Source organism: Gouania willdenowi, chromosome 4 (genome assembly GCF_900634775.1).
Source record: "Gouania willdenowi chromosome 4, fGouWil2.1, whole genome shotgun sequence".
Lineage (NCBI taxonomy): Eukaryota > Metazoa > Chordata > Actinopteri > Blenniiformes > Gobiesocidae > Gouania > Gouania willdenowi.
This window is the reverse complement of record NC_041047.1, coordinates 8,414,251-8,441,040: the sequence shown is the minus strand read 5'-3', so window position 1 is coordinate 8,441,040 and position 26,790 is coordinate 8,414,251. Positions and strand designations below refer to the sequence as shown.

The 26,790-nt window shown below is 38.0% G+C and overlaps 1 protein-coding gene across 2 annotated transcripts in view; it reads left to right on the top strand.

The window, feature by feature from the left end:
• LOC114462188 (glypican-5-like) overlaps positions 1–26,790 on the top strand; it is a 51,346-nt gene that overhangs the window by 2,935 nt on the left and 21,621 nt on the right. For both annotated transcript variants that reach the window (XM_028444885.1, XM_028444884.1), the window contains exons 2-8: positions 53–214; positions 9,088–9,635; positions 10,936–11,118; positions 13,800–13,930; positions 15,463–15,522; positions 15,892–16,014; positions 25,840–25,960. In XM_028444885.1, the coding sequence (XP_028300686.1) occupies positions 53–214; positions 9,088–9,635; positions 10,936–11,118; positions 13,800–13,930; positions 15,463–15,522; positions 15,892–16,014; positions 25,840–25,960 (1,328 nt within the window). The remainder of the gene's footprint in view (positions 1–52; positions 215–9,087; positions 9,636–10,935; positions 11,119–13,799; positions 13,931–15,462; positions 15,523–15,891; positions 16,015–25,839; positions 25,961–26,790) is intronic.

Sequence of the window (26,790 nt, the reverse complement as noted above, 5' to 3'; positions counted from 1 at the left end):
TTTTTCCTTGATTCTTACCTGGTAAGAGAAACTTTCCCTCTTTGTGTTCCAGATGAGTCCCTCAAAGTCTGTGTCCACCCCGGGCCCACCTGCTGTACCGGCAAGATGGAGGACAGCTACATGGCGGCTGTCCGCAGTGAGATGCAGCAGAAGATGCGATCGTTCAGTTTCGAGCTCAAGTATTTAATTTCAGGCAACAGCAAGGCCTACCAAGGTAAGGTCATACATATAGAGTTACACAGTTTGATAGCTTTGGCCCCATAATTCTTATTCAGATCATAATTATTATTATTAAGGGTGTGACGATACACTGAGTTCACAATAGTAGCTGCATTTCCACTACCCTTGGAAATGCACAAAATTTAAATAGTGCAATAAAAACACTTGAATTTCAAAAAAATACTCAAATATTGATAAAAAGTTTTTACACTTTAATGAGGAAGAATTTCAGATGTTTTGATCTTAAAATGTGTCGTAAAAGCGCCATGGAAACACTTTTTTTGTAAACAAACATCACAGGACGAGACGTAAACGGTCACATGACGTGAGGTATCTGGTCACATGACCACTTAGAAAACATGGTGCGGTTCATGTAGACAGAAGAGGAGACCGAGACATTTCTTAGCATTATACTTTTAATTAAAATTATTATTGCCACATTAGCTGTGAAGCAACAAAGGATTGTGGAGTGTTATAAGGAGTTACGAGGCTCCAAAACAACCTTTAATGGAAACACATTCAAAGTGTATTTATACTTTGTCGACATTCAGAAATATCGCTTTTAGCGCTGCCTTGGGCGGGGTGGGGCTGGTGGCCTGGGGTCCGTTGTGCTGGTGTCGGGGGATGTCTCTTGTTGGCGCATGGGTGATCAGGGTGGCCTCCGTTGGGTTGGCCTTTCTGGCGGCATTAGTGTGGCTGTGGGTGCTTGGATTCGCCTGCTTATCGGTCCGTGGCTGGCTGAGTGTTGTATCGGTGCGGGCCTGGTGTGGGCGCGGGCTTCTTTCCTGCGCGGCCACTCCCCGTTGTTTCGGGGATCGTCCCCTGGACTGCTGGGGGATGTGGCTGGTGCCCGGCTGTGCCTGGAGGGTGGGGGGTGCCGCCATGCTCTGTGGGGACGGCATGGTTCGGGGGATGCCGTGGGGTGGGTCTCCGGCTGCGCCATCTACCCTCCGGGAGTTTTTTTACTGAGAAAAAAAAAGAAATATTACTTTTAATTTGTGAAAAATCTGTAGTGGAAACGCAGCTAGTGACAGATGTTAATGGGTTTGCAATTAGCAAAATGATATTTTAGGAAAGGAAAACAGACTACTGTACTACTATATGACCTTTTCAACCCAACAGGAATATAACAAATGAAAACAAACCAAAATAAGGTTTGTGCTTGTAGTATCAGGTGTTATGGTTTGGTGCAAGATAAGCACTTATTGAATATACCTGTACCTGTATCAGTGGTACAATTCAACAGTTTCCAGAGGGGAAGTAATGGATTACTAGTACTCACGTTACTGTAATTGAGTTGCTTTTATGGGTACTTGTATTTTGAGTGTATGTCTAAATCAGTAATTTTACTTGTACTTAAGTACGTTTTAAAAGAAGTAAAGTGATTCGTTACATTCAAACACCAGCAAAACAGCATTGATTGCCGGTTATTTTCTCAGTTTTAGAGTTCATAAAGAACTTTTTATTTTCATTTTAAATTTGAGGTAAATCAAGTTCCAATTGTGCAAGATCTCGTCATTTCCTTTTTAAGTTTCTACATGAAATGTTTACTGTATGCAAGGGAACCGTGGCGAGAATTATTACCAAAAATAAACGTGGGGGTGAAAGAAACTAGTAACTTTTACTTTGAGTACTATTCATTTGAGCTTTTTTTTTTGCTAGTATTTGAGTAGTTTATGTGTGACTTACTTGTACTTGTACTTGAGTACAATTTCAATCAAGTAACAGTACTTCTACTTGAGTAGGATATATCAGTACTCTTTAAACCTCTGGGAGTTTCATTGAATTTATGTACAGTATTTGGAGGAGCTGAGATATCTCAAACTGAATAATATTAATAATTCATATTCTGTCAAACATTTTTCCTTTATCCTGTAGGCACATAGAATCACAAACTCCCCTTACCGTACTTAGCCCAAATGTTGTCACAAACATAAACCAGAGTGACGTTAATAGCACTTGTAATTCTGCTGCTTCAACAGGAGCCTGGAGCTCCCGTGTCATTCTCACTTTGTGTGTTTGTCATGAAAAAGCCAGTTTGTGTCATGGTGGCCGTGTGAGGCCAGTTTATTTTGTGAGGCGCCACAGTGGCTCGCCAAATACACAACTGATGTTCGATTGAGTCTTTGAGTGAGCAACACCCTCAGAGGGAGCAGCGGAAAACTTTGTTACACCTCCCCGCTCCCTTTCCCCCGTCCGTCTGCCTCTGTCGCTGCGATAAACAGGTTTTGTTCTTGACCGATGAGAGAACGAGAGACGAAGAATGTTTACATTCACTACGTATCCGCGGCAAAGACTTGTTGCCTTGGGCAACAGCTGGTCTCTAACGGATGGCTCTGAATAGAAGGAAGAATACGCTGCTTGTCCACTTGTCTCTCAGTGCTATTCACCAGTTGGTGTGTGTGCGCTAGCATGCATGTCTACGTGGTGGGGGGAGATTATGAGAATGGTGGGCCAGTTCAACCAACTGGATACAGCAAACATAACTATTTTCTTTTTTCTCTTGGAAAGACTGGATAAACTGAAGCTCGGGGTCATCTGATGAGTGCTGAGTAAACAATGGATGTTTTAATATAATGTTAAACAGGGAAGACACAGATAATAGGTTGCAGAACTAAATTCCACTGGAAAATAATGTAAAGACTGCTTTATAGGCTTTCAAATCCTTGTTCCAGTGATGATCATCCCATCCTCCCATCTACGGACACAGAGGAGTGTGTACTAGTCATGCTACGTGATAGCACACATGCTACATGTTATTCTGATGCACAGTCCTTATCTACAGCTAAATAATTGCAATATAAATAACAGAGATGCTGCTATGCATCCTCACTAACAGAGGGGTAAACAGTACTTATATATCCTACTCAAGTAGAAGTACTGTTACTTGACTTAGGGATGGGGATTGACAAGAGTTTAGCATTTCCGTTCTATTATCGATACTGCTTATCGATTCGATTCCTTAGCGATTCTCTTATCGATTCTTATTGGGTGAGGGAATGAAATAATACAAATGGATTTGTTTGCTTTAACTCTTTATGATCGTATCTTTGTTTCTTTCATTTCCTGCAGGGATATCAGCTCTCTTTTAATCCACCAGGTACAGATTGTTTTCACTGGATAATAATAAATACAATACACACTTTGGCTACAAACATTTTAGAATATTTACAGTGCTCCTTTTGAACTTGAACAACTTGATCCAAAACTAATTCAGACATAAAACAAATATATCTTCTGTAAAAAATAACATATTAACCAAAAATACAGGTTGTTGTGTATTAAAACGGTAACGCTCTAGTTAATTGCCTTGGTTTACATTTCTATAAATGGACCTTCAGAGACACCGTCCCCTGGTTGTTACATGTGATGTCATCAGCCGCGTGTGACAACATGTGAAAGAGTATACTAAAGACAACAATCAGTACCTGTCCATCTCCCATGATTGAATACTTGTTGGCAGTGGCTTTCCTTACATAGCCGTATTGTACATAATCGTATTGTGCCACTCATTGGCCAGTTTTGGTGACGTGAGTGCCTCTCATTGGCCAGTACTTCTGTTTGCTATTATAACCTAGATTCCTAAACTACGTTATGGACAAAACTAACCCTAACCCTAACCCTAACCCTAACCCTAGCCCTAACCCTAACCCTAACCCTAACCCTAGCCCTAACCCTAACCGTAACCCTAACCCTAAACTATGTTACGGATTAACTAACGCTAAAATAGCACAGTGGGTTATTTGTACGGCTACGTACGGATAGCCACTCCATTACTTGTTATGAGGACACAAACTAGCACCGAGGTGTGTGTTCTTGCGGAAGTTTGTTGTTTTCGAAAGAAAAGTCTGTGCAAGAAGCAACTTTTGCGTGAGTGTACAGAACCTGGAAGTGAGTAGCGTATCAACAGAGACGCTACAAACAGCACGGAGGACAGTGCTGCGGGTGGAGGAGGTGGATTCCCCGTGGTGGAAATATAGTGAAATATAGCCAAGCTTTTGAGTGCTTCTGCCTTGGCGCCATGTAGGAAACGTTGAGAACTAAAATACGCTGCTTGCATGTGACGTCATCACGTATTTGCGATGTAAGAGAAACCGATAAGCGTAATTGACAGGCAAGCAAACAAACGATTCCTAGGAAGCGGTTCTCAGAAAGAACCGGTTTTTGATGCCATGCAGTACGTTCGATCTGATTGGTCGGCTATGATGTGATGCATTTGATTGTTGTCTGACATTTAATTTTTTGTAGTTTCACAATGTCTGTGAATCATTTTTAAAACAAAAAAAATAATAATTTACTTAGTAACATTTGGGTGTAGAAATGTAACAAATTATTTTACTTCTTTTAAAACATACTTTACATACTATTCAAGTTATATTACTGATTTAGAAATATACTCAAAAAAGTAATTTTAGATGTTGGCTGATATAATCTGATACTTGTTTTTTTTGCTGATATCTAAATGATATTCAATATCCTTATTGGATTTGGACACCCTCGGAAACTGTTGCCCAAATAATTTAAATAATAGATATTACAAGTTTCTTGGTAGATGTACGTAAATAATTTTTAGTAAGTTTCAAAAAAGTTCTGAGCAAAATATCAAAGAAGTATGGGTACTATACAAGAAATAATAATAATAATTCATGTTTTAGACTTTTTTGTTTTGTTTTGCCACCAAAAAAAGAAATTAAATTCTTTCTCTTCCTGCAGTCCGTGGATTCATTTCAGTTGTGGTAAAATCATGCATGTTTATTTCGAGATTAAGTTAATTCCGGTTCTTTTTCTACAACACTTTCTCAAAAGCTCTAAACAAACCTGTGCTTTGGAACCCTTTAAGCCAGAAGAATTCACACACTTCACCAACAGAGAAATCAATTCTATAACGTTTGCGTCTCTGGTCGCTCACAGATGTATTTGACTTTATTGGAAGGATAAGAATCCTCCCTCCACAAACTCTTGGCTAAAAGACCTAATGTCATTCCTACACTTAGAAAACATGAAATACGATATAAATGTTATGAAACTTGGAATCCCATTCTTAGCTTAATCAATTCCACTCCTTCTTTAGATGAATAGTTAGTTAGATGAGTCTACTCAAGCTAAATCTATGTATCTATTTTTCTTTTTTCTTTCAAGAAGTAAGCAAGTAACTAAAGAGGTGAGGGACCACATGTTTAATTTATTGTAGTACAATTTTGGCTCTTTTTTTTAACATTTTGAATTCCCCCTCCTTTTAATTTTATGTTTTGTGTTGTTTTAGTTACTGTAGTGTTCACCCCTCCTGTGTTTTCTCTTTGTGGGCAGCGAGTTGTGTTTGCTTATTATTATAACTTCTTTTTCTTTTCTTTTTATCTTTGTGGGGGAATAGGTAAATTAGACCCTTATTGTTTGAAAGTGTATGTGGTCTTGATAACCCATTAAAGATATATTTCAAAAAAAAAGGAAGAAGATTGCACACAATGAAAGGAAAGAATGTAAATGTATTTGATTTAATGGCATGAATTCATTTTGCAGGACAGCAGCTCTCAGGAACAGCTGAGCTCAGTCTCCTGTGCACAGTGATTATAACCCTCTAGAGAAACTGAGACATGCCCACAGCGAGTGTTACCCATCTCTATTTACACCCTATGGATTACTTTAGTTTGTGTGTGTGTGTGTGTGTGTGTGTCTGCATGCTTTTGTGTGGTTGTTTCTCTTGGACCCTAGGACCCCTGTGCTTTCTCTTCCACATAGCAGCTGTTGTCCAATCACAGAGGGCAAAGTACTAATCACATGACCCCACAGGACGTGTCACTTGATGCCTTCTGTATTATTTGAGTTTCTATTACCAGGACGTGGGCAATGCACGCTGCACACACCTCAAAGTGAGCCCGGACAGCACATGTGCCGCGGATATATGTGTCGTCCACGCTCACTTACCTGAAATGTTGCAGTGTTTGCATGAGAATGAAGCGTGTGTGTGTGTGTGTGTGTTTCAGTGTGTTTTTATGTCAGTTTCATTGACAAATTGCATAAGTTTGCAAAGCAGTAAAACAACATAAAGGGAACAAAGAATTAAGCGTATAATCTGCACATTAATACAGGAAACAACAAAGAGTTTGTGTGTTTTTCTTGTCTTTTTTGTGTTTTTGTGCAGATTATTTCTTATTTTGAGTATTTTTTTTTTTTTGCTGTTTTGCCTAATTTTGTGTATTTCTGTTCTCATTTTCTGTATTTTTTTTTTTTTTTTGTATGTTTTTGTACATTTTTGTGGTCATCTTGGTCTGTTTTTGGCATAATTCTGATTACTTTAATTGTCTTTTGGATATTATTTCCTAATTTGTAGTATTTTTATCCAGTTTTGGATGTTTAAATAGAGTAATTTTGTGTGTTTTCGAAGTAATTTGGATTACTTCAATTGTCTATTGTGTATTTCACAACAACAGCTTACGTTGTGTGTGCGTGTCTGCTTTTTGAAATGTACTTCCCTGATAATATTAGATATACAAAATCTATTTATTTTCTTATATGTTTATTATTATTCTTTTTTTATCAGTTAGTTTTATACTACTTAACATTGGATGTCTCAGTGTGTGTGTGTGTGTGTGTGTATGTGTGTGTTTGGATGCCTCTGCTGTGACATCATCCATCCTACTCGGGTCAGCCTGAAACACACACACACACACACACACACACACACACACACACACACACACACACACACACACACACACACACACACACACACACACACACACACACACACACACACACACACACACACACACACACACACAGGTTGCTGCCCTCTTTATTAGAGCCTGTCTGACATAGGAAGCAGAGTGGATGGTGTCGTTGGCCCTCTCATTATCACCCGACTATAGATAACATGGAAGGGAAAATGAGCTCTACGATGTATTACGTTGGAGTTATTTTTGCATGTGTGTCTAAGTCCAAGGTCGGTTTGAATAGATGAAGAATGTATAGCATTGTCAAATATAAGCCAGTGCGGCAAAACCTGCAACCCACCGTTTGGCACAGGTGGGCAATGTTGAAATATTACAAATATTACTATTATTATTATTATTATTATTATTATTATTATTATTATTATTATTATTATTATTATTATTATTATTATTATTATTATTAATATTATTATTATCATCTTTTCTTGTTATTGCTATCTTGTTATATTGTTTTATTTAGTTTTGCACATATTAGTCTAACTACTGTTTATATGATTATTATTTTTTTTTTTCTAGTTAGTTGTTATCATTTAAAGGGGACATATCATGCTGAATCCACTTTTTTAGCCCTTCAATGCATTTTGTTGTATATTTAGAGTGTTTAGAAGTATAGAAAAAATCAAATTAGTCTCTTCAGGTGCTCCGTAGATATCTTTATATTCTGTTTTGCTCATATTTTTCAATCTGTTTCAATTTTTCTATTCTCTATTACGTTTTTTGAACTATTACATCACAGTATTTGCAGCCATTTTTATTTCTCGCTTTTATTTTGTAGTCCAAGCTCAAGGATGCCGAAGTTACGAGAGGATAAGTCAAAATGTTCGGTTGTTGGATGTAGTAACCCACACGCTTCATTACACCGTCTCCCAGCATCAGAACCTTTTCAAAGTGCCTGGTTGAGTTTTATTTTTCACGGAAATGTACCCACATCTGTGGGTAAGGTCATTTTTGTGTGCACGAAGCACTTCAAGGATGATTGCTTCAGCAACCTCCGCCAGTATAAAGAAGGATTTGCCGAAAGACTTTGTCTGATTGAGGGTTCAATTCCTTCTATCTTTGGAGACGACGAACAGAGCACTTCGGTAAGCTGTAAATAACGCTAAAAAGTGTGATGATAAGATGTCCCTGTCATTGTTTTGTTAGCATTAGCAGTTGCACCGTCTTCATATGTTAGCGCTGTGTGCTTGTTTTAGATCCTTGATGATATGGCCTACGTGATTTAATTTAAGTCTAAAGTTTTCATTAGTCATTTCATTTTGCTGTTTTTGTCTTTGAAAAAACTGTATTAAAATGCATTTCGTGACGTTAGCTTGGCGCTAGCGTTAGCTCGGTGCTTGTGTTAGCTCACTTGTTAGGGTTCTGCAGGTTCATCATCATTCTCATCTCACTCCGCTGGGTCCGACTCTGGCTCGAACATGTAAGGCTGGATGGACAAGTCTTCCATTGTTGACATTTTGTAAATAACCTCTGATAAAAAAGTTTATGCGCCGCTACATAGCCGTATCTCTTCTATCAAACTACAAAAATGGCCAAGCAGGGTGGAGTTGAACCGAGTGTCACCTGAAGAGGGGGCGGGGTATGGAGTGTCTCATTTGCATTTAAAGAGACCGCACCAAAACGAGTTGTTCTCAGAAGCACATCAGAAAAGGGGTAGAAAAGGGGTGGAGCTATAATAATGAGGAATTCAGACCCAAGCATTGCAGTTCCGCTTTATATAGACCACAACTGTATGATTTATATGTAAAAAGGAAGGATTTAAAACCATGATATGTCCCATTTAATGTTTACACTATTGGAGAGGGTACAGTTCACCAAGTCAAATTCCTCGTGTGTATAACTTACATAACTTGGCCAATAAAGTTGATTCTATTCTATCATATTCTAAATATGCACAAAACGTAAGGCAAAGCTAGGCAAATGTATTTGTATAGAAAATTTCATTCACACGGCAATTCAATGTGCTTTGCATGATTAAAAAGTGCAACAGAAAACATTTCACAAGTGTCGTCATTCGAATGGGTTTCCCCCAAATATGTTACAGCTCCTTCTAGGACGTACAACAACTTTCTCTCATCAAACACTTGATAATTGTTGCCGTAACAGTTTTTGATTTCTCTTTTTTCTTCTCTTTCCTCAGAGACTTTTCAGTCACTTGTGTCGTTTACATCCAACCTGACCAGCACGTTGTTCGACAGCGCCTACTCTGCGTTGGCTAACGACTGTCGCCCCCTTGTGCACCAGTTGTTCAGCGATATCAAACGCTACCTTTCTGGAGACGCTGACGCCTCCCTGGAAGCTGCTGTTAGACATTTTTACAACAACCTGTTTCCCCTGGTCTACCACCGTCTGCTTAACCCAGGGTTCGGCCACATAACAACCCAGTCCGTCCCCTTGGTTTCCACCAATCACGATGACTGTCTGAGAATGACGCGTCAGGACGTGGTCCCCTTTGGACCGCACCCTCGCCTCCTGGCCAGCAGCCTAGCTCGTGCCCTCGGGCCTGGTCGAGCTCTGAGTCGACTGCTGCGATTGGCTGGAGAGGTCGTGAATACGACCGAGAAGACGAGTTTGTCTAGAGAGTGTGGGCGGGGCTTAGTGAGGATGCAGTACTGCTCCCATTGCAGAGGGTTTACATTGGTCCGGCCCTGTACGGGTCTGTGTATCAACATCATGAGAGGATGTCTGGTAAGTCTTTGAGTATTTATAATTTCATTTTAATGTTGTTTCCTTTTTTTGCCCAATCACAAAATATCATCCGTTATGTTTGATTCAATTAAAACATTTTTTGGAATTGATACAAGAAAGTCATCTGGCAATGCATCCATTCCTCCATCCAACTGGTCTCAATTGGGGACCCACAAACTATTTTTAATAAAAAGGTTCCACCATTGCTGAGAAAAATGATAAACCCATAAATTTGTTTTATTTTAATATTAAATGGTAAATGGTAAATGGACTTGACTTATATAGCGCTTTATAACCACTGTGAAGCAGTCTCAAAGCGCTTTACATATCAGCTCATTCACCCAATCACTCTCACATTCACACACCAGTGGGACAGGACTGCCATGCAAGGCGCTAGTCGACCACTGGGAGCTACTTAGGGTTCAGTGTCTTGCCCAAGGACACTTCGACACATAGTCAGGTACTGGGATCGAACCCCCAACCTCTCGATCAGAAGACGACCCACTACCACCTGATCCACAGTCGCCCTTTACAAACAAATATTAAACTTAGGTTGTAGAGACTGTCACAGCTGGGCAATCATTCTTTTTTTAATCAAATTTGGTGCAATTGCATTGGTGCATCATAGAAACACAAGAATAATCTTAACAAATATGTTTTACTAATTTAATTCTTTATTTCAAATCAGACATAGTAATGCTTTGGGGTAAATACACTGAAGCAACACAAAATCTACTTCAAATTTGTATCCACAAATGTAAAGAATGATTTTGAATTTGCAAAAAATAAATAAATAAATCCAACTTTATTCATTTTTAACACTAATAAACAATGGGCTTTGGAAAACAATTGCCCCAAAACATTTGCCACCGACTGTTAGAAGTTTGAAATTATGACACAATGTTGTATAAGAAATAATAGTGCAACATTTTAATATTTTGCCAAGGACCCCAATTTATGACACATGAACTGAGAACCTCTAATTCAAAATATTATTTAGCATTTCTACTCCACTTTATTGGAATACTGCATTATCCTTTTAGTTTTTAAGTTTACATATATGGATTCTTTATTTTTTTGTACAATACATTTATTAAATCGGCTGCTGTCATTAGGGTTAAAATATATTTTACAAGTAAATTGTGGCCTGCAGCCACTGAACTGTTCAATAGATATAACACACATTTGTTTACGATATAAAATAAACGTAATAATAGAATAAATAAACGTATGAACATTTAACTCTCTTGATTGATCAGTTTTTCATTTGACATTTCCCCACATGCTTTTTTTCTTGCAGGTGAGCGTATCGGAGTTGGCCGCCCCCTGGGGGAGTTTGGTGGTATTGCTTCAGAGGTTAGCAGCAACGTTAGCAACAAGCAGCAACCACAACAGCATGGAGTTGGCTCTACTAGCAATCCGGAACCACGTCAACGACGCCATATTGTACGCTCAGCTGCACGGGCCGCGTATCACAGCCACAGTAAGCAGTGGAGAAAAGTTATCCATGCTAACTTAGTTTAGGGGGGCAGGGGGATGTGTCACCCACACTTTTGTCAAGGGCCATTTTGTCTTCACCATACACGTGTGTAGACCAGTGGTTGTCTAACTTTTTTGGCTCTAGTACTTCCTTTTCTCTCATTTCTGAATCCAAGTACCCCCCTTTGTCTGACTACAACATTTTGCTTAGAAAACAAATTAAAAACAACTATAGAGCATAATGATGGAATTAACTAGTGACAACATACAGTTTAAAGAATCTAATTTTGTAGAAAAGTGCAAAGAAACAGTATTTAATGCAGAATTTCAATCACGTTTGAGCTCAGATACTGTATATGTATATATATATATATATATTATTTTTTTTCTTTCTTTCTTTTTTAACATTATTTTAACATGATTTTAGTTCAACTAGATTCACAAAGTGAAAGTATAGAAATACAGTTGTTTAGGATTGTGTTTAATTAAAAAAATAAGAAATGAAAATAATAGTGGCTCCTGAATATATATTTCCATATTTTTTATAATTACTGGTCATCGCACACCTGGGGTGGGACCAAGACTGACAATTTATGTTAATTCTCCTCTCTCTCTCTCTCTCTCTCTCTCTAGTACCCCCTGTAGTGCCATTGCATACCCCCATTTGAGAAACATTGGTGTAGACCATTTAACACTCTGTGATGAATGCACAGTCACATGTTTTTTTCATATTTTCATATTTATTCAATGTATATATATATATATATATATTTGTTTTTGTTTTTAAAGAAATGTTGTTCTAGAATATTTATAGTATTTTCTGTGCTTCTACCAATTAATAATAAAATGATCATAAAAATGCATAGTTTTAAGTAAAACGGTATCAAAATGAAAATGTGGGAGACCCTAGATTTCTTTTCATGGGGGCACAAAAACACTGGCAGCGCCCCTGGGTGGGAATTATTAAAAGTGTTGACGCAGTTTTTATTCAATACATAACAATCACATGAAACATGAAATAAGTGTCACAGACAGTATTTTATAGAAGTCGTACGTCAAGTAAAACTAATTATAGTCACCCCCCCCCGCCCCCCCCACAAACACACACGCACTCACTTTTCAAAATAAACTGATGCCCTTGCTTCAAACTCTATTCTTCACCTTGTGCATGAAAGTGATGAAAAACTTGGGATTTGATTTTGATGCTAATCTACTTCCCTCCCACTCGTATGTTTTAAAGATAAAGTTATTTGAATTTTGGACGCAGAGGTGTGGGTTTCTTTCAGCTGGTTGGATCATCACAAAGGCCTTGTACTAAGAAAGATAGGCTAAAAACAGGCTCACTCTTTAGAGAATCTGGGGTTCCTCCTCAGCCTGCGTGTACGTGAGTGTGCTTGTGAGTGTGAATACAGATCCAGTGCCAGACAAAAGGCATCGGTTGGCGGGACAACCATTTACCCAGAATGCAGCTTGGTTCAGAGGGATGAGAAAGTTTCTGTGCAGGCTAACCTGTGCACAAACACATGCATGCACACACACACACAATGTTGGAGCGGGAAAGAGGATCGCTGTCCAACTTTGGGGAGAACACTGTGGACTTAGTGGAGTAGATTCCCGAGAAGTAAACAAACACACAGAGCCATAATGGCACTGCTAATTGTGGAGAGTAAGAAAATACCACTTCATTAAACATTTGACCAAGACTTCTTCTGTTTATTCACCACAAATAACTTTATTAGCTCCGTCTTTTGATGCAAACTGAATATTTGAGGGCAAAGTCGAAGCACACAGAGAAAAACGTACAGAGAATTTTAATGACAGGCCCTTAAAACATATGCATGCTGGTTTTCAGCAGATAAAAAAAAAAGATTCGAAAAAAATAAGAACAGTATTATTTTTGTTGTGGATTTTTGTTTTTGAAGCCATTTATCGCATGTTTTGCCGTTATTTTGTAAATTTTTCTGTAATTTTCTGTGTGTTTGGAGTTTATTTGTGGGGGGTTTTTCCAAGTCAATTTGTATGTATTTTTTTTTCTTTTTTCTTTTGTGATTTTGTGTTTTTTGGAGTCATTTTTGTTATTTTGGTGTCGCTATGTATATTTTGAAGTTATTTTTCAGTTTTTTGTTGTCTTCTTGTGAGTTTTTTTGACTAATAATAATAACTTGTAAAGCACTTCACATTTAGCAATCTCAACCGGGGCAGAAAAAATTCAACAGATAAAAGCAATAATAAAACATAATTCATCAGAATTCTCTTGTAAAAAAGATTTTAGACAAGGCCTAAAAAGCAAAGGCTCCAAATTAGTACATTTGGTGTGCTATTGGTGTCATTTTGTGCGTTTACTTTGAGGGCTACACAAAATGTGGCCACAGTAGGAATTCTTACCTCTGGTCTTCAAGGGGTGCAGTCCTGCAAGATTTATACATATGCTTCTTCACAGACCAGGATTTAATGGATTTGTCACCATGCAGCTGTGCAGAAAAGTGTTATATTGAGGTACTTTTTACAGATGTGCAGCAGTTTAAAACCCCTGTTTTACAACTATACAAAAAAAACAAAGGTTACTTATTTCAGAATAAACTGTATTTGTCAGTGTAAGTCTGCAAAACTCTGATTTGGTTAAAAAAAATTATGTCACACCTGTCAAACATACTCAGAAATAAACAGAAGGATTCTTTTCCCCAGGTGGAGAAGGTGTGTGGCCCCCTAGTAGCTCCTCCCATCCTGACTACGAGCACAGCCAGGCCGTCAGCGACCTCACCGCCTCCTGCTGTACCAGCGGCTCAGGCTCAGCAGAGCTTACAGCTGCAGTCCAGGTAAACTATTTACTTTTCTTAAAGGGCCCATGTTAAGCTAAATGGACTTTTCTGTGCTTTAAACATCACAAAAGTGCTATTAGGGCTTCATACACATGCCCAAAGTGTTTTTTTCATTGATTCCCTCAATCGTTAGTTAGAGAGTGATTTGCTCATTTGCCCAAACACATCGCTCCAATTTGATGACGCGTTCCCACTTTGATGACGAATTTGACAAATTTGAAACTTTCTGCCGTGATTGACATGTAAACAGACACGCCCACGAAGGTGAGGATGTCAGCAGTGATTCCACAGTCTATCACAGCTCCACATCGAAGGCTGTTGTTGTTTCTGCTACTGCCGCTGTTGATACGTGTTGTTGCTATCATGTCAACTGGGTGGGAGGAGGGCGGGCCGACCTCTAGCCCTGCGTCACCGTGCGGGGAGGGGAGATGGACTCACACCCAACCCCCCAAAATCAACCTGGAAAAAACTCTCAGTTTTTGGCAGAAAACAATCACCACTGTGTGTGGACAGCAAAAATAAATTTGCTTTGGTGATTACTGATCCCCCTCGTAACAGAGTGAGACATCAAGTCAGTGTCCCGTCTATAGACACGCCTACTCATGCATGTGAGTAAGTAGGCCGCAAATCAGCCTGTTTGTAGAGTTGTTCAGAAAGGGACTTTTCAGAGGCTAAAACTCTGGATAACAGGCGAGTTTGGGAAAATAAACCACAAATACAATGTTTTTGAGGTTCTTTGAACAAATGGAGATGGGTGAAAAATAGCATGACATGGGACCTAACCCTAACCCCAAAACTGCTTTTTCTCCTGCTGAAAACAAATGTGTTTGAGTTTGAAGTAGTGTTCTTGCCTAAATTTATGATAAAATCAGGCCGGCGGCCGCTTTCTGCTTTATTTTTCCTGCAGTATCATACATGAACTGCTGGGTGCAGTATCGCTTCACCCTTTACAATGTGAAAAAGAATTGTGCAACAGAAGAAGAACCAACCTAAAGTCTCAAAAGTTTGGGACCATTTCACTGAAAACTTATATAACCTGAGGTAGAACTAACGTCTGTGACAAACTAACAGTAATAAGTTAGAATCAATGCTGCAGAAAACAATTTATATATATATATATATATATATATATATATATATATATATATATAAATTCTCAATAACATTTCAACATGGTTTCAGTGTAGCCTTCAAAGAAAGACGATGGTCACATGATTAAAACGCCAAAAAGTAACTTGTATTTTTAAAAGAACGACAAATGAAGTCATATTTGTTTTGGACAGTCACTGTGTTTTATGGCACTTAAAATATTTGTATGTTATATACAGTATATTAAGAAGAATGGTGTTTTTTCAAATGAATTTGGAAAAACTGTAATGAAAACTTAAAACATGCGGAAAACTTTGGAGAGCATTTATCTCAGCCAAAACCTTGGGGTTTAGTTACTCTTTAAATGCTTGACAATTAATTCAGGTGCGACCCTTTTGTGACAATAATAAAGCCGAGCATTTTGGTTTTTTGTCTTACAGATCAATTCCCCTGAAAGGTTCCAGAGGAGACAAAAGCCGAAGTCTAAAGAAACTATCCAGGTTTGGTTTTCTGTTAAAGATTATGAGATTTCATGTATTGAGGCATTTAATTAGCTTGTAAATCTTTTACTGACTGAAAATGCAGTTTAGTTTAGTCTTCTACTTTAAGACAACAACAACAACAACAACAACAACAACAACAACAACAACAACAACAACAACAACAACAACAACATGTTGCAGTTCCCCAGAGAAAATGTGCAGGGTTGTATTAGTGTGTCTTTTCTTTCCTCTAAGTATGACGATCTGGGATTGGACCTGACAAGTCGACATGGGAACAAAGCAAATCAAGATGATGTATCACTTTAAGTGTTAGTGAACAGATCCAAACATTCAGCTGTCCTCTCCGTGTCTGTTTCTGTCCTACAGAGAGTTTGAGGGATCCATCCAGCGCTACCAGTGGTTTTTCTCCGAGCTGCCAGAGATGCTTTGTGAGAGTGAGATGGAGGTAGAGCAGCACACGTGCTGGAGCGGACAAGACATCGTCGAGAGGTACGTTTATCATGGTTTGATTGATGCATTACCATTGATATGTTGTTTAATTGTAGCCACATCCATAACACACAGCAGTGTTATTGTTGCAAAACTATTTTCAAGATTGTTTATTTTTGAAGTAGGAATTTGGTTAAATTGCTATCTCTGTGCAGACGATCAAAAAATAATATGTTGTCAGTAGGAGCAACAAAAAAATGTCTGTATCAAGCAATTGTAGTAGTAATAATAATAATAATAATAATAATAATAATAATAATAATAATAATAACGCAAATATTGTGAGGAAGCATTGTCCAACACTGGGAATCTTGCATGCTTCATTGAACCATAGACTGTAGAGTGTGCATTGAACTATTTGGGTATTATTACTTATGCAGAGTGGCGTACAAATGAACCCTAACCCTAACCTAAATTACACGGCACATGAAAGTAAAAGTTGAGCAAAAAGCGACTGTTTACATCGGGAGGGTACCGCAATTTTGCTAAAACATCATTCCAACCGACTCAGGCTGCTTGGATCCTGCCCGAGTGTCCGAGGCTCAAGGGCCATTTTATTTTGCACTTTTCCGATTCATTCTGTCGGATTTATCCGGGTTCCGAGTGCAATCAAATGCAGCATAACACTGGCATTAGCCTAGCATTTGATTTAGCCTAGCATTAGCATTAGCCTAGCATTAGAATTAACCTTATATTAGTATTAGCAATAACTGGCGTTAGCATTAGCCTGACCTCAACATTATCATTAGCCTACCATTAGTATTTGCTTATTAGCTAGCATTAGCCTACTATTAACATTAGCTTGCATTAGCATTTGCCTAGCATTAGCCTGAGCTAGCATTAGCATTTGTCTAGCATTAGCATTTGCCTAGCATTAGCCTGAGCTAGCATTAGCATTAACCTAACAATATTAAGAACCTAGCCTAACCGAGCATTAGCATGAGCCTAGCATTACTATTAACCTAGCATTAGCATTTTCCTAGCATTAACATTGACCTAGCATTAGAGATTGGATCGGGGGCCAAAAAATCCAGCCCGACCCGACCCGAGCATGCGGGCATAAAGCCCAACCCCACCCGAGCCTGACCTATTAACTTAAATTGTAGGCCCGAGCCCGAAGCAAACCCGACGTAAATTATTTTATTGAACGTATTGCAGCTAGTAAATTAGTATCGTGGTGTCTCGGGGAGAGAGGGGGGGCGAGCACACACGCACCGCAGCCCAAAAGGTATTGTAATGACGTGACTCGAGCTGTTATCACACTTTTACAGGCTTTAATGGGGGTCGTAGTAACGCCAAAATTAAACAAACACACAAAGAACCGTCTTACACCGTCATACGCTCACACTACCGTGGGAACAGAATTATTCCCTCTTCTCCTCGCTTACGCCCACCCTTTCCCCAGCCTCTCAGCCAATCAACACTCAGAACACATGTAAACAAAGACACACATTGGCAGAGAAAGCTGCACGTGACCATGATGCCTTCTCGGCCATGGGAAATCTCAGCATCAGTTAACCACTGAATACACACAAGTGGAACATAACCAGAACATAGAACCCAGTCCGTTACAGTACGCAAACCAGACCGGGCGGCCCGTGCGTGGAGCGCAGACCTGACTGAAGCACGCAGTCATATTTGTCTCCAGACTTAAATCCAATAGAAAATCTTTGGAGGGAGCTGAAACTCCGTGTTGCTCAGCGACAGCCCCTAAACCTGACAGATCGACAGAAGATCTGTGTGGAGGAGTGGGCCAAAATCCCCATTGCAGTGTGTGCAACCCTGATCAAGAACTACAGGAAACGTTTGACCTCTGTATTTGCAAACAAAGGCTTCTGTACCAAATATTAACACTGATTTTCGTAGGTGTTCAAATACTTATGTGCAGCAAGAAAATACAAATGAATTATTTAAAAATCATACAATGTGATTTCTTGTTTTTTTTTTTTTTTTTTTTTTTTAATTCTGTCTCTCACAGTGGAAATGCAAAGTGTTCAAATACTTATGTTCATCACTTGTATAACTCAAATGAGTTTAGTGGCCCCCATCCATATTTGGTACAAAAAAAAATCAAGTTATAAAAGTGATGTATTTTTTTTTTTATTTCTACTGTAGCTGTTTTATTTTGAAAAATAAATCATCTTTAATACTAAATTGTTCCGGTGCTTGATGAGGCACACAAACAACTGGTGAGTCACGTGGTTAACACAATCAAATTAAGGAAAGGAGAATTTAGGTTCTACTGTTTCTTTTTTATTTTTATTTTGGCAGGTCAAATGCTGTTTCTTTGTAATGGATAAGTTCATCTGAGGAATTTTTGTGGTTTCATTTATTTCTCTTGGAAATCATCAACACTCTGCTAACGCCTTTAAACATGTAAACATTTAGTTCAAATGGCAGCAAGTCCAATAATTCAGCTCATTAATTCCAGCATTTTGTCTTCTTTTTGAATATGTTCAGTTTTAATTTATTCAGACAACTGTTCTTCAGGAAATCCACTTTGATCTCCTGACATGTTTCGACTGACCACTGCCAGTCTTCGTCAGAAGCGTCTGCTGATCGCTTTGATGTTTCCTTTGATGTTTCCTTTGATGTTTCCTTGATTGCCACATAATAATTGCAGCAAGCTACATTTTGTCTTCTTTTTGAATATGTTAAGGTTGTATTTATTCAGACAACTGTTCCTCAGGAAATCCACTATTCCAAAAGAAGACAAAAATAATCTTGCTGGGACCATCAAAGCGATCAGCAGACGCCTCTGACGAAGACTGGCAGTACACCTTAGCAAATAATTCAGTTCATTACTTTTATCAGATGTATATAAATTCCTGCAGGGAAGCATTGCTCCCTCCAGTAACCTAAAATGTATTTTTTTTTTTACAAAACGTCTCTGGAAAGTTTCCCCTCATCGATGAAGTAGTGGAGTTAAGTGACAGAAAATTGTCCTTGGCCGTGGTTGGAGTGCAGCCAGTCTGTGCCTCTCTGACCTCTTTACATCTTCTTCTCTCTTTCAACCATCTATCCACCCATTCATTCATCAATTCAGCCATCCATTCATCTCCCTGTGCAGCCATTCAGTCCTCCATTCAACCCGTCCGCCCTCTGACCCACTTCACGTACAAACGTCCCTGTGCATGAGTGTGCATGAGAGTGAAAAGCACTAAAAGGGAGGAGAAGGTCTGAGTGTAGGCGATAAAAAACAGCGATAAAGATCCTTTTCTAATGAGTTACACTCTGCAATGACAAGTTTACACCTCTGCACCGTGATTTAACTCACTTTGAAGATGTTGTTTTTCTTTATCCCTGATCCATTGTAGCAGAAAGGAGAATTACAAAACTGAAGCCTCTGGGAAACTGAGTTTTTAATTCCCATCTCATTATAATTAGACTACAGCAGCTTGATTTACGCACAGGCAGCTGTTTCTTAGTCAAAACTGCTTACTGCGCATGCTCATCTTTAAATGGTTAACCCAGGGTTTTTCAACCTTGGGGTCGTGACGCCATGTGGGGTCTCCTGGAAACAAAATAGGATCCCCTGAAATGTCTAGTAATAATACAAATTTCAAAATACTGATTAAAATTATATATTATATATTTTTATTTTTCATTTATGTTTACAGTATCTATTTTGCACAATTAAAAAACTCCCACAGCCACATATATGTTAAATATATAGGATATTAAAAGCCAATCCGCTGTGTTACAATCACTCTTTGCCATTTAATCTTCTTGTATTGCTTTTATTAATGATCTGAGCAACTACAAAATAAAGCGGAACCAATGAGGACTGTGCGCCCCCTAGTGGGGAACACCAGCCTAAGGCAGGGGTGTCACATTTTTTAGTTCCTGGGTCAAATACGTACCAGTTTGATGGAGAGAAAAAAGAGCAATTTTCACATTAATGTGCCATAGTTTTTATATGTGTAAATAATATGTAAAGTATGTCATGTAAGGCACCGACGACATGCAAACAATAAGTGACAGATATCAGTCCCTGCAGGATCTTAACTTTAAATGTATTACATTTTGTGACAAATATCTGTTATTGTGGCCAGTCATGTTTTCCGAACTGACTGAATGAAACACATTTACCTCAGACTTTGACATTGACGACCCGGATCTTTCCAGGTCCCGAGTGCAATCAAATGCAGTATTACTGTGCAGAAGATAGAACAGAAGTGCAGTACTCTACTGTCACCAGCAGGGGGAGATATCATGTCATCAGCAGAAATAGGGGCACAAACTGCTCCAAACAGGGCAAACCCAATATAACACATTGAATGCAGTTTTTGTGTGTTTCAGTGGATTGTAATTAGATATTAAGATTGACAGCAGTTCTACAGATCTACCTTTACACCTTTATTCAACCCATAGTGTATCACTTTCCCATGAAACAAAAGCAGAGGTGCAATTATACGGCTGTAAGGTGTCATAATGTTTGTGTGTGTGTGTGTGTGTGTGTGTGTGTGTGTGTGTGTGTGTGTGTGTGTGTGTGTGTGTGTGTGAATGAGGTAATGAAATGACTTCACAAGAATGCAGCTGAGGTTTTGACTTGTAATCACACACCTCCCTAAAATCTAATCACATTTCCAGTCATGTTATTTCTGCCCTTGTGTGTGTGTGTGTGTGTGTGTGTGTGTGTGTGTGTGTGTGTGTGTGTGTGTGTGTGAAACCAAGGGCAGCACAGTGCAGCAATTTGTCATGAGGGCACTGGTGATTTATCTCTGATGTCTGATGTTCTCTAAATGTCATTAGGTGTCACTCACTGTTGTAACACCTGTGTGTCTTCTTCCTTTGCTGAGAAAATAGCTTCTCTAGTGGATTCTCTGTCAGAATGATTTGTACTCTGGTCACTGGGAGATGGAGTTACTACCTCAGCTGATGTACAGTTTATCAGAACCTATGAAATTATCATCACCATTGAAAAATGCATGTTTAGAAGCCAGTTACTGATGGTGGATAAGTGGGCCTGACATTACGAACTTCAATCTAAGGCCAGGATGTGCAAACTTTTATCACAGCGGGCCATGGGGGACTTTGTGTATTTTTGTTGTTGTTTTGTGTGTTTTTCTGTCATTTTTGAATATTTTTGTTCTCCTTTTTGTTGTTTTGTGTGTTCCTAGCCTTTTGGTGATTTTCTTGAGTCACTTTTGTGTCGGTTTTTTTTGTATTTGTAGTCATCTTTGCTCACCTTTATCAAACTTGCATGAAAACAGGTGCAAATTCAATTTCACATTTGGTCGTACGACAGGACCAACATGTGATACATGAAACATTCGTATCTGACCAAAATACTAATAAATGCGGCAGCTGAATTTGATCGTCATTAACTTATTATGCCCCCCTGTTTTGGTGGCCCCGCCCACTGAGATCAAACAAGAAAAACACTATTCCATGATGAAAATTGGCAACTTCACATCTAAGGTAGAACACAACAAAAAAAATTGCTTTTTGATTGTGTGAAAACTGGATTTAAAGGAGCCTATTTAAATGCTCTGTCAAAGACCTACTGAGCAGGTGACGTCTGCCCCCCTGTGTGCGCTGCGAACAACTTCACAACACAAATCCTGGAGACACACATGGATATGACGTTTATGTCAACCTCAGTCTGCACGCTTTAGGCAATATGTATCACAGTAAGAGAAATTAATGATCGAAACACTTGAAATAGCCTTAAAATTGACTAAATGTTGTCCCTTATCTGTGTTTTTTATGCCTTCAGCCAATTTCACTTATAATTCATCACATTACTGATTAAATACTGCAGCATGTTTGTATAAGTTTAAGGAACTATTTACAATCAAAAGCAGAATGAGGTCCTGTTTCCTCCATACAGCCCCCAGTGATGTGCTGTACGGGGAAATACGACCAAGACAAAACATAGCAGCACGTCCCATAAAAGTCATCAAAACAAGTAAAGACTCCTGAAATGCAATTTAAGGGCATTTTGATCTGCATATAAATTGAATTAACGTTTAATTGTTGTATGACAATTGATCATTACTGCGCCTATATTTGTTATTTCTAATCATTTTGATGCACAGAATCAATTTCTCTCCAAAGACAATTAAAGCAAATATGAAAAAAAAAACAAAAAAACTTTCCTGACAACAATTTCTACTTTGCAGCAGAATGTAGTTGCCAAGATGCAAAAAAAATTGACATTTGTTGTTAAGAAAGTTCAGAAAAAGTTTTATGGATCCCATTTAGAATTCGACTAATTAGATGAGATAATTATAATCCACACTGCTACATTTTTCATCATTAGGTCTGTTGTTGTTGTTGTTTTTTTCTGTGGGACTAAACACTTGGAGCTTATCTAATAGAAAATGTCCTGATGGAAACTTCGCCCCTTGCTTTAGTCTGCTGATGAGATGATAAATAAAGCAAAAAAAAAAACAATTAACATGCATTTACTTTTTACATTTTACATACAGAGGATTTCTACCTGATATTATTTCAACAAACGCTGCTATTAATTTCACAAAACAATGAAATATACAAAATGACAACAAAAATACAAAAAAATATACAAAAACACACAAGAAGACTCACGACACACAAAACAACAGAAATGTGCAGACAAACAGAAAAAATATACAGACAAAAAATATACAAAATAAACAGCAAAAAAATAAAAAATACACAAAAAACTGCAAAAATACATAAAAAGCAGAAATATCCACACAAAATTATTGAAAAACATACAAAAAGTACAACAAAAATGCACAAAGAAACACAAAAGATAAGTAGAAAATACACAAAAATAACTCCAAAAATACACAATAACTCATGACACACAAAACAACAGAAATACGCAGAATGACAGAAAAAATACAGAGACATCAACATATACAAAATAGCACAAAAATACACAAAACAGCAAAACATACACAAAAAATGCAAAAAATACACAAATTGACTCCAGAAAACATACATTACTGAAAAACAAACAAAAAAGACAACAAAAGTACACAAAAATTACTCCAAAAACTCACCAGACTCATAGCACAAAACAACAAAATAATACAGAATGACAACAAAAATGTGGAAAATGACTCCAAAAACACACAAAAATCTATAAAATGCTGACATGAATGTTGATCATGTGGCATTTTCATGGCCCTCACAGTTGATTATCCCTCCTTTATGAATGTTGTCCAGTGCTTTTCGTTACATTTGCTGCTTAGTGTAACAATCACACTTCCAAGTCTTTCTGGGTTAGGGGGGTGGAATAAGGCTTTTTTCACCTGGTACTTTTCACACATTGTTTTTAGACAACAACAAAAAAAAAAAACAACATGTATCTCCCAGTTGCCAGAGGACTGATTATTGAGTGTGGGAACCATTTTGTGTTAAACCTGGGCTGATGTCAAAAATGAGTATGTAGTGTATCCACATTAGATAGTACGTGAGAAATACCCAGATGTATACTATATGAGGACATTTTTGAAGTATGCACGGTGGGCACATTAGTCATACTTAACCGCCCCATGATGCATTTCAAGCGTAACATAAAATCGTCCTGGGACTGGCTTCAAGCTAGAAATGTCAAACATCCCCTTTTCAAAACAAAAGCATTTCTTCTTGTTTTCCATTAGTTATAAATAGGGCTCTTGTTTTGAAGCTAAACCAGAAGTTTTGTCAGTAGCACAATGGAGGGTCTCCGAAAATCTCATGAAATGTGTTTCCGTGAGTTTCATGTATCAAATGACCACATGTTGATGTTCTACTTGGTCACTTTTTCACTTAAAATGTTTTCAGAACTTTCAAAGGTTGAGAATCAACAGAGATATTTAGCCTCAGTGTGATTCAGGTTTTTGTCGGTGTAGGTTTGAAATGCATCTTGGGAATCTTGGAAGTATACTTCAGTGGGAACGGGTGTCATCGGTCATCATCCTAACCATACTAATAGTATATAGTAGACAGTATATACTCGTTGAGTTTGTAGTGCATAGTACAGAGTGTGCCGCTAGGCTAGGCTAGACTCACAAATTAGGCTCAAAAGGAAAGACTGAGTTACATGTTCTCCCTGTTTGGTTAAGATACCTCCATTTTTTCACCAATACGAATTCTGTAGATAACTTTTTTTCTGGGGGAATTTAAATTGTCTGTGAAGAGGTTGAAATGAATGCACTACTGACCTTGTTGTAATCAGCTCTGTTACTTCTGCATCTTTTCCCACAAGGATCTGTGCTCTCCTCCATTCTTAAATTAAACATTAGTTTCTTGATTTCTTTATGACATAAGCGATCCAGTTACCTCATGTGACTTTGCTCAAAGCTTATTATTTTTGACTCATCTCTCACCGAGAAGTCTTTCTAGTTATCATAAAATGCTAAAGTGAAGCATAATAAAGCCAAAAACAAATGTATCCTTTTAAAAGCCTGAGGCATGAGGGCTTTGTTTGGACAAAGACTTTCTCTAAGATGACCCTGCAGTGGAAAGCTTGTGTGCATTTAAACATGATCATTGTGAGAAGATGACAACTATTTATAAAACTAGATCAAAGGCTTTAAGCACTGTGTGACGTTTCCAAGACCAGTGGAGTCAGTTTGACTCCCAAGGGAAGTCCACATTAGCACAATATCTGCTTAAAATTCAAATGTTTTTAAACTCACACTTTAGGCTTCTTCTCTGGTTCCCATAACTTATTTTGCTTTCCTAGAACTCCAGTTACATTCACATGCCAATTCAACCAAAGGATATGATATAACTATTGGTAAATATGAGCCAAAGATAATTTTCTCGAAAGATGCAAAAAGTTTAAATTGCTGCATTGCATTGTGGGATGTAGAGTCCCGTAGATGAATGCAAAGAAGTGTTTTTACTTCATTCTTACCCTGATTTCTTGTTTGCCCCCAAAGTGACTTACCAACATATTTGCAAAACAATGACAGAAATGAAGAGAAGTGAAATACTAAAAGATAAAGTTACATATATTGTGTGTAGAATACACTTAAAGGAAGAGATATTTATGAATGAGTTAATCAGGGAGGATATCTCATCTCCCAAAATTTATACCAGTTGGTCTGAAACTAACAAACAAGAATGGATAAACGTACCAATGGTCGTGCTTAATCTGCAGAAACTGTAAACAAAAATCCTCACAATAAATAAAAACACTTAGAAGATCTTTGAATTAAGCCAAATGTTTCATACAGATTTGATATATATATATATATATAATCTGCATACCGAATTGTTGTTAAATAATGCTCAAAATCATAATAATAACACATTACCTTCAATATTTGGAAGTGAGGATGCAGGTGCTGGCCCGCATTGTCCAACAATGCCCTAGCATTAGCATTAATAGCATTAGCTTAGCATTAACTAGCATTGGCATCAGCCTAACATTAGCTGGCAGTAGCCTAACATTAGCATAAGTACTAGCATAGCTCGCATTAGCATTGACTTCAGCATTAGCCTAACATTAACTGGCAGTAGCCTAACATTAACGAGCAGTAGCCTAACATTAACGAGCAGTAGCCTAACATTAGCATAAGTATTAGTATAGCTAGCATTAGCATCGACTTCAGAATTAGCACCAGCATTAGCTAGCATTAGCATCAGTTTTAGCATCAGCATTATTTAGCTAGGATGCCTCAGTGCATCCTCACTAATAAAGTCCATAATGGGAAATCTGACAGCTCGCAAGGAACAGCTGATTAGCTGTCATAGTTAGTATGTCAGCTTTGAAAGAGCAGTAAGCAGTGGTTACAACAACATTGTAACACACACACACACACACACACACACAGTAGAAAGTAGGACATACTGTGTCATGTATCATTATCATTCTCATGCTCAGTCTTTGTGTAGTTATGCAGGTCGTGTGGTTGACAGAGCTTTGAAAGCCCAGAGGGGGAATCCAGAGATGAGTGTCCGTCATACTGATCCTGTCCTAAAGGCGGCAAAACTGAAACTGGAGCAGCTAACACAGGTGGGCTAATACAATGTTTGTGCTATTTATTTATATTTTCCTTACAGATGCTTGATTCATTGGATGGAATTCCCCGCATTGCTTAAAAGAAAAAACAATGCCATCAGAATCAGAAAGCTTTATTGTCATTGTGCTAAAATTATACAGCAAAATTGCAACACCTAAAAAGACACTTAACACTTAACTTTCCAATCTAGAATCACATACAGTTAATAAGTTAAAAAGAGCATGTAAAAAGAGGCATCAACCATACTATGCATCTAACAGACAGACAACACCAAAACATTTTTATTAATTTCGTATATATATTTATTTGATAAATTTAAATGAAAAAAACTTGTGAGATGTGCAAGAATTATGACTGAACCGGTTCACCTTCAGTTTTATTTACGTAAGCGTACATAAGCGTTTGCATCTTTTCACGTTGAGATGTGTGTGTATATTTGCCCCTGAAATGTGCCAACTATCATAATTATATAACCTAAAATGACTCCATTCCTTTAACATATCTTTTTTTAATAGAGGTAAACTGGGAAAAGACACTTCTACAATCCTGATGTGATGCTAGTCTGGGAATCTCTTGAAAAATCTGAAAACTAACATCTTTACTTTACTGATCGCTGAATGCAAACGCTTTGTTTCATACCACTTAAGTTTGTCAAGCACATATTTTTAAACTCTTTTTCTTAGCGAGTACACACTTATGGAGACAAATGAGATGATTTGAGTTCAGCACCATATCTTTGGCCATTAGTATGGAAACATTGGACCTGACACATTATGGTGAATGTCTTTGTTTTTGCAACTCAGGCTCTTTCGGTGCATCGTCT